The sequence below is a fragment of the Helianthus annuus genome, chromosome 10, assembly GCF_002127325.2.
Source record: "Helianthus annuus cultivar XRQ/B chromosome 10, HanXRQr2.0-SUNRISE, whole genome shotgun sequence".
In the NCBI taxonomy this organism is placed as follows: Eukaryota; Viridiplantae; Streptophyta; class Magnoliopsida; order Asterales; family Asteraceae; genus Helianthus; species Helianthus annuus.
This window is the reverse complement of record NC_035442.2, coordinates 82,046,400-82,059,400: the sequence shown is the minus strand read 5'-3', so window position 1 is coordinate 82,059,400 and position 13,001 is coordinate 82,046,400. Positions and strand designations below refer to the sequence as shown.

At 40.7% G+C, this 13,001-nt stretch overlaps 1 protein-coding gene across 1 annotated transcript; it reads right to left on the bottom strand.

Annotated features, from left to right (window-relative positions):
* Positions 1-2,342: 2,342 nt before the first annotated feature.
* On the bottom strand, positions 2,343-3,212 carry LOC110882000. The gene has a single exon (XM_022130113.1). The coding sequence runs from the start codon at positions 3,210-3,212 to the stop codon at positions 2,343-2,345; it is 870 nt and encodes a 289-aa protein (XP_021985805.1).
* Between the last annotated feature and the right edge of the window lie 9,789 nt (positions 3,213-13,001).

The following is a 13,001-nucleotide window of genomic DNA, read 5'->3' as shown; positions in this document are numbered from 1 at the left end:
TTCTAGAAGAGAAAAACATGAAATGAAACGAGTGAGATGATTGGATGAAGAGAATGAGATGAAGCAAAATCAACAAAAGCAAAGATGGCGGTTATGCATCGCAAAGCAAATAAGCGACATGAAATGTTTAGTCAAAGTAAATGGGTCAGGATTAGTGTATCGCGAAGACATGCTTGCCTATAAGTGAACACTCACCCCAAGAGTTCCCAGGTAAGAGTGACTGGTCCGATTATGTGGATTTGTACGAACACTCTAGCCTTAGACAGAAAACCCAGGGTACAGGCATTCACTCTTCCAGTTCGCACGTGTTCACACTATTAACCCAAAACTTTGACGGGATTTTTGAAATCCAAAGAGGTTCAAAACCATATAACAGAGGGTTCAAAACCTTATAACAGAGGGTTCAAAACCTAGTAATTAACCATCCCAGAACAGATGATTAATTTTCAAAGCGGATTCGGAACCGAAGTTCCCGTTGTGGTTATCACCTAAGGATAGGTGATGTGCATGTTTTAAACTCTAAACACAAGATAACTTGTGTTAGGGTCCTAGAAAGTTATAGTCTAGGTCAAAGCATTACTAATAACCTAATTCCCTATAACCATTGGCTCTGATACCAACTCTTCTGTCACACCCCGGCCGCGTATAACATGCAACCGCGGCGGAAACGCCGGGGAGTGTTGTGAACAGAATTAAATTGTTTCATAACCATGGCATACAAGTTGTATTTTATTTATAAACAAAGGTGTTACATTGTCTTGGAAAGAGAGTATGGAAATCAAAACATAATTAAGCTAGTTCAAACTTCATTTTTAGGCTCTAAGGCACAGGTCCGCCCTAGAATCATGATCATCGTCCTATGGAATAGCTCCTGAAAACACATGTGAAAGTAGGTACGTCAGCATAAAAATGCCTGTGAGATACATAGTTTTTGTGAAAATTGGATTCATGACTTGAGCTTAAAGAAATGTTTAATAACAGTCAGTCATGAACCTTGTAATTTGTTTTGCTTTGTAAGCCATTTGAAAAACGATAACATCAAACGATATGTTTAGATAAGTGCAAGGTTAAATGAATAACCAAGTAAAATGAGTTGAATAAGATAAGTTGTTTGTGAAAATAATGTCTTGTGATGAATATGTTATTTATGTAAACTGTAATGTGTCTAAACTGAAATGACTTCGATAACGCCACGATATGTAACATTATACAAACATTTATATATAGGAAGTACCAGCGGCGTATCCACCATGTTTGTATCATATTACATACGCCACGTTACTTAAATCATTTACCCAAACCAATCCACCATGTAAATTGTTCATGTGTAAACCAAATGTCAAGTGTTTTTGTGTAAACCATGTCAAATGTTTATGTTCAAATGTAAACCACCACTGTGTATGTCAATGTCAACGTGTTTATGTTCAATGTAAATCATGTAATGTGTATCCCAAAATGAATTATGTATGGTAAGCGAAATGTATCAACTTAAACCATATGTAAACTGCACAAAACAGGTCGTTGAAGTAACACGTGGTTTAAATCAACGTTATGTTCTGTGGAAAAATGCATGCTCTGTTGATATTAACATTTATGTGGTATTGTAAACTATGCATACATCCAAGCCTTGAGACTGCGGCGATAAACCCTTAAACAAATTAAAGGTTTATCTAAGTTATGTATATCGAATTCGGTCATTCCTTCCAGTCCTATCAAACCCAGGACTTCAGGAATGGGAGTTGTCAATTCCTATGGTACCACTACCTACTAACGAACGGCGTGATCAATGTTAATGAATGTATTGTCCCATGTTAAACAAACCAAATGTCATAACAAAATAAAGGCATGTGATGTAAATAATTGTACTAAGTATGCTAAGTAAACATACGAAGCAGAAATGTTCATGCAAATCAATGTGCCCATATGCTGAGTAAACATATGCAGCAGAAATGTTCGTGTAAATCAATGTGTCCATATGCTGAGTAAACATATGCAACAGGAATGTTCATGTAAATCAATGCACTAAGTATGCACACAATGGGCATACATAGCATAAAATGTAATGAAATCGTGTACTATAATGTACTAACAACATAGCAGGCATATGATTTTTTTTTTTTTTTTTTTTGGGTAAAGGGTTACCCCGGTTAAATTTCATTCGTCAACCAATTAAAAACAAGTGAGGAATAGAGTACACCTCAATTCTCTAGAATGACATGCCATTGCTAGAGTACACATAAAAGAAAAACAAGAAATAAAAAACCTAACTCGCAAATGCATAACCACGTCACATAGTGACACACCCGAGCCCACACGGCCCTACTCAAAACTATTTCCGAAAGTCAGCCACACTCATCTTGATCCATCAATAGCTCACGTGGGAGCCGCCAATCATTCAACACTTGGGGGATGTTACCCGTTCTTTTGAACTTCATAGTGTGCAATTTCATTCTGATCGTCATTAGAATTACCTCTATTAGCTGGTTTGCACTCCATTTCTTCGAAGTGAACAATCTGTTGTTTCGCTCTTGCCAAACCAAATACGCCGACGCTGCCACCACTAGCTTCCCAATAATGTGAATGGCCCGTTTAGACCCCGCGTGCTGCGTAAGATAATTCATAATTTCCAATCTTTCCCCTATCGTTTGCATGCCCGCCTTTTCCCGAACTCCATACCAAATTTGTGAAGCATATTCACACTCGAAAAATAGATGATTGTGCGAGTCTGGCCCCGATACACATAACGAACAACACATCAGGTTATAATTTGCATTACCTGAAGATCGCCATTTGCTCATAACATCTTGAGTTTTCAGCTTCTTGCAAACTATCAACCACATGAGAAAAGCGTGTCTAGGAATCGCTTGAGGATACCATACTACATTCTCCCAAGTAACCTTTTCTTGACTCATCCGAATATCATTCCACACTTCGTAGGTGTTGTAATCTGTGTCTTTACCATCTCTAGTTCTCCAAATGACCCTATCTTGCACTTGAGGCACTAGTGTAACATTAGCAAGCTGGTGCAGAACGGGAAATCTATTTACCCATGAGATCGGCCAACCCCACTCTCCATTATGATACACGTTTGCGACCCTTTCCCCCATATCATAACCTGCATTTGCAATCATTCTAGGAGTAATAAAGAGATTCAAAGGACATACGTTATCCCATGTATCGAACCACACTCGAGTGTTGCTTCCATTTCCCATTTTGATCCAAACATGTCTGCGAATAATTGTTCTCATTTGAAGCATCTTTCGCCAACCCCAAGTAATGTTGTTCCTGACCGGCAACTCCTAGAAACTTCTATTCCGAATACGGTACGAGTGCACCCATTTAACCCATAAAGATTCCCTATGTGTCAAAAGACTCCATATATGAGCAACCATTAGCGCATTATTCATATCTGAGATTTTCCTTATACCCAAACCCCCTTCTTCCTTCGGCAAACACACCCGACTCCACTTGACCTTCGCCTTACCCTTTATGTTGTTACCTTGGGCCCAAAGAAATCGTCGCATTCTGTCTTCGAGTTCACTAATAATCCTCTTTGGTAAAATAAAGACAGATGACCAGTAAACATGCATAGATGATAAAACTGATCTGACTAGTTGGAGCCGCCCCGCAAAAGACAGACTTTTTGCTTTCCAATCCGTAATTCGCGACTCCAAATTATCCACAAGCCTCTTACAATCAGAATAATTCAATCTGGATGAAATGAGTGGAACCCCAAGGTACCTGACCGGAAGATTACCTTCATCAAACTGCATGATACTTCGGATTTGAGCCTTAACATGATTCGGAACACCTCCAAAGAAGACAGTGCTCTTCGTCATGCTAGGGACCAATCCCGACATATCCTTGAATAAGTTCAGCGACTCCAGAATAACTGCTGCAGAAGGAGGATCACCGCGAGCAAATAAGAATAAATCATCTGCAAAACATAAATTTATGATCCTTTGCTCGTCACATTTATGGTGGAACTTAAAGTCTGCCGTATCGTCAACTCGTTTTTGGAGAATCAATGTGAGGACCTCCATAACCAGTGTGAATAGATATGGAGACATAGGGTCCCCCTGACGAAGACCCCGCTTCCCTTTAAAATATCCATGTAGGTTACCGTTTATGGATAGCGAAAAAGTTGTAGATGTAACACAAGCCAACACCCACTCGATCATCTTCTTGTGAAAGCCGAAACCATGTAAGATGGTCTCTAGAAAACCCCAATCAACAGTATCATAAGCCTTTTGAATATCAACTTTAAACGCACATCTCGGAGGACCATGACTGTGATGATAGTTGTGCATAAGCTCCTGTGTTAGAAGGATATTATCTGATATCTTCCTGCCCGGAATGAACGCTGACTGGTTAATATTGACAACATCTCCTAAACCCTCTTTAATACGAGTCGTGATGATCTTGCTTATACACTTGTACAGCGTATTGCAGCAAGAAATAGGCCTGTAATCTGTAACTGAAGCCGGAGTTTTCACCTTCGGGATAAGAGAAATTACCGTATGATTTAGCTGATTTAGAAGCTTTCCATTCAGAAAAAATTCTTTTACCGCTAAGCAGACATCTTTCCCAACAACATCCCATGCTTTTTTAAAAAACACCGAGGTATAACCATCCGGACCAGGCGCCTTGTTCCCTGCGATTGAGAACATAGCTGTTTTTATTTCCTCATCTGTCACTTGACGGACCATGTTATTAGCTTTCACCTGAGTTAACTTGTTCCGAAATATATCCATATCCGGCCTACATACGACCTGACCCACCTTCCCAAAAAAATTCGAGTAGTGATTGACGAAAGCTAAAGCCGCCGCCCCCCCCTCATGCACATTCCCATCCGTATCACGAATCAAAAAAATACGGCTTCGGTGGTTTTTGGCTTTGACAACGTTATGAAAATATTTAGTATTAGAATCCCCAAGCGTTAACCAATCCACTTTTGATTTTTGTTGAAGAAAAGCAGCTTCATCATGAACAGCTTCTTTATAATTCTTTAGAAGAAAACTATGCTTCGCTAACACATCCCCATTAGACGGGTCCTGATCCATAACAAGCTGACATTCATCCAGTTCCTTTCTAGCCTTCTTAACATTCTCATGCAGATTCCCTTGTTGGAAGAAAAGCTTTCGTAACGGAGTTTTAAGCAACTTCATTTTCATAACAACCTGGTACATGCGAAATCCTGTAATCTCTTTTCCCCAGATCTGATTAATAGCTTCCATAAAGCCATGCTTTTCAGCAATTAGATTCACAAATTTAAACGGTCTTGGTTTGTCTCTTGTCACAGGTGGCAACTTTAAAATGCAAGGGGCGTGGTCAGATATCCGAAATGGGTGAAAATAAGCTCCAGCGTTTGGAAACTCAGCAACCAGGTTAATATTGCCCATGATTCGGTCCAGTTTTTTAAAAATAATACCTCCTCTATGCTGGTTATTCGACCAAGTGTAATGAAGCCCCGTGCTATTAACATCAAACATATCGATGGATTGAACACACTCTCGAAACTCCCTGGTTCCAATGCTATAAGAAGACGAACCTGCACTCGAGTCATCATGAGATAGGGAAGCATTGAAATCTCCCATCACAACCCACGGTTTGTCTTTCATAATAGAGTTGTGCGCACACAAATTGTTCCACAAGTCCCTTCGCAATTTATAATTATTCTCCGCATAGACAAAAGAACAAAACAAGGATTTGCTATCTCGTTTAAACATCACTTGAGTATGCACCACCTGATCCGTTTGCGCTAAAACCATCACATCAGCCATATTCGGGTCCCAACCAAGCATGATCCGAGTACCCTTAACACAACAGCTAGCATTTGAGTTCCACATCCACGAGCTAAAAACTTTTTGACACACCTTTGTAACATTCGCCGTGTTAACATGGGTCTCCATAATAGCACACACCTGAACATGATTATCCATAACAACCTGACGAACCTCCTTCTGTTTGAGGGAGCGGTTCAACCCCCTAATATTCCATGAAGCAACACTACCCATTAAAAACCATCGTAACCGGGTGTGCTTGCACCCTCAGAATTATTTGCAATCTTGTTCTCCATAAACTTTGGAATATCAGCCAAAAGAGTATCAACATCGGTCTCATCGGTCATCAATACCTCATCCGTAATATGGCTCTTCCCTTTTGAATGCTTTCTTGCTTGTACATTAGCTCCTTCCCCTTTATCATCATCCACATTGCTAGTCTCCTCACCTAAAATGTCAAAAGGGTTAGAAGTTTCAATCTTTTGCTTATTCAATTCTGCATTGCCCTGATTTGACTTCGGTTTCACCACGGGCCTATACGTAAACTTTGGTTTCTGGTTCTTGACGTTCACACCCTGAATGTACGGTTTCTTTGTTTTCACAACGTTTCCCTGAATATCATCATTATGCTTATTGCTTTCATCACGTCTAACCTGGCCCGGATTCTTTGGACATGAGTTTTCATTATGGCCGAACACACAACATGAGGAGCATCTCAATGGTTCCCAATCATAGTCAACTTTAACTTCCACTTTCACATGACTAGTTCCCTCCAAACTAGGAATAGCTACCGTGATACTTTTCTTTAGGTCCTTCTCCGCATGTATCTCCACCATAGCCCTTGCAAAACTGCTCCTCCCCCATGATTCCGTACACATTGTCGCGGTGTATGAATCTAACATTTTTGGTGTTCCAACCTTTGAAGCCAACAAGCTCAATCCATCCTCTGTAAATGCCGTCAAGGGAACATCTTGCATTTTAATCCAAACTGGAACAGTTTTAATATCCTGCTTCTCAACTATGACATTCGACGACCATTCATTCAAAATAATTGGCACATTCCTGATTGTCCACGGACCATCTTCCAAAAGCTTATCCATCCCCTCTTTCGTTTTAAATTTAAAGAAAAAGAAACCCTTCGCGTTCATCATTAACCTTGAAAGGCCATATTTTACCCAGTTATTTTTAACAAAGTAGTCCACAACCGGATAAGCTAGTCTTTTCCCAAAAAATAGCCATACAACGTATTTTCATACCTATCATTCACCTGTTTCACTGACGAGATAGGAATCACGACATCCGCCCCCTCAACGGTTTCATTTGACTCCATAGCCCTGAAGTTTACTTTCACAGGTTCCTTGTTAGATTTCACTGCATTTGCAAATGACATTGGGGGTTTAGTGTTACTTGTTGAAGCCGGTCTCATATCAGAACTCTGCTGTGAAGTTTGAGACGTAAAAATTGACACATTCTCGTACCCGTCATCATTCCGATTGTCATTGATATTATTAGCCATGCCCGGTTTCACAAACGGATTCTCCACAGGTGTTGATATTTTTTCCAACCCATCTAATATTGATGCATCTGAAGTAGAAAACATCCCCCTTCTTGGAAGCTTCAGATTGCCTTCAATGTTCGTGACACGTAACCCTATACCTTTTTTTGATGACAACCCCGCCGACTCATTACCTGACCCGTCACTATTGCTTCCCATGCAGCCTGCTTACGTAAACACAAGGTATGCGAAGATTCTGAACAAATCAAACACCACTCAGCCGAATAAGGAATAATGAAAACCCTAATCGGCTGCACACATGCACAACACAGCCGAACAAGGATTTACACAGGACACAAACCCTAATCCGCCGTCAAGAAACAATTATTAGAAACAACTCTCTCAATTACCGAAACAACAGAAAACCATGCAAAGAACACGTCGGCCGAATAACAAGAATCAAAAACCCTAATCCTTTAAACCCTAAAAAACGAATCTCAACCCTTAATCGATTAACCCAGAGTTATCAATCTAGCTAAATTAGTCACAGCTAACCGCAATCAATAACAACCAGGGTAATAAATCAGAGAATCGAATAAGTTTCTAGGGCAGCGATTTGAATGAAAGAAGAAAAAACCCTAGTTTTGGATCGATCACAAATGCTAACAGATTCGTTATACTGTTTTGAAAACAAAACAATAATCACAGACTGTTATACATAAGATTACGAAGAAAAACTGAAGGATTCATGGAGAAGAACAAGAAATCGCCTAAAGGAGAGAGAGAGGGTACCTAACCTGTCCTCCAGGCATATGATGTGAAAACATGGAAAGCATGAATGTAACAGATAGGCACATGTGTTTCACCCCAAAACAGTTTGGAAAACAGTAAAAGAGGGGTTCAATGTACTCACCTGAGATTGCTTTGAGTTCCTTGTATAATAAACAGATAATGCTAAAGATCACGGAATATCAACGGCACCTAATAGGTAGCTTATGTTAATATACCGGACCAAATCGGAAGGATCGGACAGTACGCGGGTTCGAAAACCAAACGAGTATGGAGACTCGTGTAATATGGTTTAACAAAGCCTACATACTAAAATGAAACTTAACCTAAGTGCTTACGGTCCATCACGACCCGTTGAGGTAGCTTATGCCACCCTAACGCGTCATTCGCGTAGAACGCGTATGGAACGCCTAACATTGCGACCACAAGGTATAACCTCGGAAGGTTATAGCTATGGTCACCTAATATGTTTGGTCGGATCCTAAAGATCGACCAAATGGGTCGGGTTCGAAAGTATAAGCGATGGTTTAGATCGCTTACCTTACGACCCTATATAAGCACTATACCAAACGTGACGAGCTAAGCATGTTAGAACATGCTTAACTAAGTTTTAGAAAACAGGTTTGGCATCAAAACAAACGGCTTTGATGCTCACGAGTAGTTTGGTTACAAAATACGCAAGAATGCGCATTTTGGCCGAAACTACGACTCGTCACTGAGCCTAGATAACGGGGTAATCAGTAGGTATGGTCACTACGGACCATAACCATCGTGATCACGCTCACGTTATGAAGTTCCATGAACTTCGCATCGACCATAAGCTGGTCAATGCAGAAAGTCAACAAAACGTTGACTTTCGGACTCGAAAAGCGAATAAAAGAGCGAAAGAAGACTTACGGAGGGTCCCCGAGTGCTAATCTAGATCAAATAGCTCAGGTATGAAACAATGGTTTCAACTTAGAGCTTCAAGATCAGATTGTTGTGATTTTTACACAAAGGGGGGGGGGTATTTATAGGAAAAGTGGAACCGTTAGGATCGTTTTATCGAATATCGTGCCTTGATCTCGTGCGTACATGTGTCCAATGGTTAAATTCACTGAACTTGGCTCTTGGCCCTTCATTGGGTGAAAAGGCATCGCCCTTGATCGAACGAAAGGCCAGATTTTGCATTAAATGCAAAATCTTTCTGTCAGACATCCTCACGCGGCCCGCGTGAAAGTGTGTGCAGATCTTACGCGGGTCGCCTGGCCCCGTCTGATCTGCACCACTTGCAGAATTTACATATTTGGCCCCTGTTGCGTTTTTAAGCTATTTCCAGCCCTTTTAAGACCTGTACAGCCATCTTTAAGGCCCTAAAATGATGCCTAAACATTGTGGACATGAAACATGCCCAAAAATGTTTCGGATGTTGGTTCGTTTGGCCGTACGATCGCGATGTTCGCTTAATTACGACGGAATGCGCATAAGCGCGAAAGACGATCCAAATGACGCGACGAATGGATTTTTCTCACGCCAAACATTAAGGCATAATATAAGGATGCTTACATAAATTTTTGGATGTCCGGATGTATTCAGAACGTAAGTTATGCACGAAAGTGCAAACTTATGCACTTTTTGACACTTTTAGTCCCTGAATGATCCAAAAGTTTATTTTAGCATACCAAACCCCTCAAAGCCTATTTCTAAGCTATGTAAAGGATATTTATGGTATGTTTAACTTATGGACATGTTCCGGAATGTTCGTTACAGTTCAAATTGGCATACTTTCGCAGTTTGTCAATTTTAGTCCCTGTAAGCGAATTAACTTGTTTTTGCTATACCAAAGCCTTCAAAACTTATTTCTAAGTTATGTAAAGGTTATTTAAGGTATGTTGAGTATATGTTGATGTTCCAGAGTATTTGTCGCATTAAACTGAGTACGTTTACGCACCAGTTTGCGTATAATGCTCCAGGAAGCGATGTAGAGTTTGAAATTGAACAAAAGTTAAAACATGAAAAATGTAAAACACAACCAAACAAACATTGGGATCAAATAACATTATTTTATTGATAATAGAACTGTTCATGATGATTACAAGCACAAATGTTACATCCCTAGCTTTTTCTTTCCTGGTATGTGGTCTCCTGCCATTTTTCTTTTTTATAGCACTGTAGTTGCATAAGCAGTCAAGTTCAGTTGACGGAGTTCAAGGCGAGTAGTCTCTGGAAGTAGGTTCATCCCCCTCTTGGTTGGCGATGGCCAGGTCTTTTGGTATACATGACTTGCGATAGTCTAGCTAGCGAAGTAGGGTAGGATAGCAAACGAAGCGATAAGGAACGGAGTCTGTAGCTGCCCTTCTATATTTCTTTTAAGAAAAAGAGTGAATCTATAGAGAGCTAATAGACTATATGCTTCTAGTACCCGAAGGTGAAATAAGCAAGGCTAAAGTGAGTCTCGTGCGCTAAGCAGGAGTAGGTCTTTGGTTAGTGCGCCCACAAAGTAAGGGAGGTTAAGACTTTTCTTACATAGACGGAAGTTTCACTTCAAGCTAATGCGTAATTAAGAGAGACTTTCACTATTCTAAAGTGCAGTGGGCTAGCTTTAGTTTGCCTGGTCCGGTATCGATGCATGTAATAGGAGTTCTAGTCTTGCTATATGTCTGAGCTTGTTCCCCTCTATACAGTGCATGTTCGAAGACTAGGCGAAGATCGGAGACTAAACACGAATCATCAATTCCTTTGACCATTCGTTTTGAGCCTCCAATTCTTTTAGAAATGCTAACGAGGTTCAATGATGTCGACCAAGGGAACCAACTAAAAGGTTATCAAAGGCAGGCGCGTAACATAGGCAGACTCATAGGAGAAGGCTGTGCGTGTAAATCCCAGCTAGAGAGCTCCTTTTCATTCGATTTCTATACTATAAAGGGCGGCTACTCGACCTATTTGGAAAGAGCTACTCTAAAGCCTATTCTGTTACTTTTTAGCCGATTTCAGTTTCAAAGATCACTTTTCTCAGGCCAAGACCGTAGGAATAAAAAATCCACTTCTCATTCAGGAGCGGGAAACTCAATAGCATTCAAAACCGTCAGGATTAGAACGGATAGAACGGTAACCGAAGGAGCCCATTTCTTTTCCTTCGCCTTTCTTTCATTTCATTATAAAGTTCCTTCTTTTTGTTACCCGGCTTTGATGAGATAGGATCGGTAAAAGGTCTGACTCTATGGTAGCCGCCTTGAAACAATTTCCCTTAACGAGCTACGAATCAAATAAGGTTACGGGCTTCCTGCCCTAGGAGTGGGTATTCGCAATCACGAAAGTACACTCCTGTTGTCTGCTAATCAATCCGAGACAACAACAACAAAGCGAAAGACTACATTTTAGAGAGTATTAGAGGTTATTGAGCTGGTGGCCGGCCCCCGACCAAAAGAGACTATTTCGATTGTTTTTACAATTCGATGACATATTTACCCCAGAAAGTACACAGCGAATTCATTCTGTGAAAACGGGGAAAATTCAACGTATGGCAGAATTAGATCCTGATCCTTTTGGACCAAGCAAAGCAAAGAGACTGAAAGTAGATAGGAGTACAAGGGCATTTCAAACGAAAGGTGCATTTCCTCAGTTGATAGAAGAAAGAGTGCAGCCCAACGCTACGGCTTAGTTAGGGGGCTAAGAGCCATGGCTGACTTATAAGGAGAGTCTACGGTAAGCAGAGAGTCCACGGCACCTAAGCCATTCACATATTAGGATTGGTTAGTAGTCTTTGATTATGAGACTAGGGAAAGTGAGACCATATCCCTAAGCTCTTCTTTAATAGCTTATAGTGCGCTGAACTGGGAAAGAGAATATTGGCGATCTACTGAAACCCTAACTTTCTTGCTCTTTCGTTCTTGCTGATCTTCTTTCTTGATTGATTTGGGTTAGGAATTGTGGTGTTGTGGTTCCTTCTGAGTAAGGATACTAGACTTCACCGTGGTTACTAATCTTTTGACGTCAGGATTAGGGTTAGCTTTTTGTTTCGTTTTCTTGTTAGGGTTTATTGCTGATTCGCTTGGTTTCTCTCTTCTGTTCATTATTATTGTTCGTTGCATGCTGTTAGATTACGTGTGGTATGGATTTTAACCAATCTTTGCCGGTGGATATGGATGCTAGGAATGTGAAGCCGCCGGATTTCTTGCCAAACCCTAATAAGGGTTTTACGGCTAGATTGTTGAACATAGATGGCAAAACATTCTGCCCGCGTAGGGGTGTTTTGTCGGATCATCAGCAGGGCCCGAAGATAGTTAATATTATTGACGAACTAACCAAGATCACAGTTCCAGTTGAATGCACGGCGGATGGTCATAATGGTGCAACATCAGATTCGGTGCATGTTGAAGGAGAAAATTCTAACCCTAATAGCTCTTTCCAGACGTATGCAGATAGGGTTAAGCTTAATACGAAAGGGAAACGTGAGGTAAATTTCAGGTTATTGGAGTCTACAGAAACGGTGGAGGAGGCTGATGTGGTCATACCGAAGGAAGCTGTTAGGCAGGTACAAAAGAAGTTCGAAAACGTTCTGTATGGTTATTTTCTGGGTGATAGATTGCCGTTCCCGGTGGTTGAATATTATGTTAAGAATGTTTGGGCGAAGTATGGATTTGTTAAGCTCATGATGAATTCAGATGGTTTTTTCTTTTTTAAATTCGATTCCAAGGAGGGCATGAATAAAGTTCTTGAAGGTGGTCCATGGCTGATTAGGAAGATGCCGTTATTTTTGAATGTTTGGGGCCCAACAACTAGCTTAAAAAAGGATGGCATCAAGTCGGTTCCAGTTTGGATTAAATTCCATAATGTTCCGCTTGCAGTTTACACAGATGATGGTCTTAGTCTTCTGGCGTCTAAAGTTGGTATTCCCAAGAGGCTAGATGCTTATACTGCGGATATGTGCATTGATAATTGGGGGCGAACCAGTT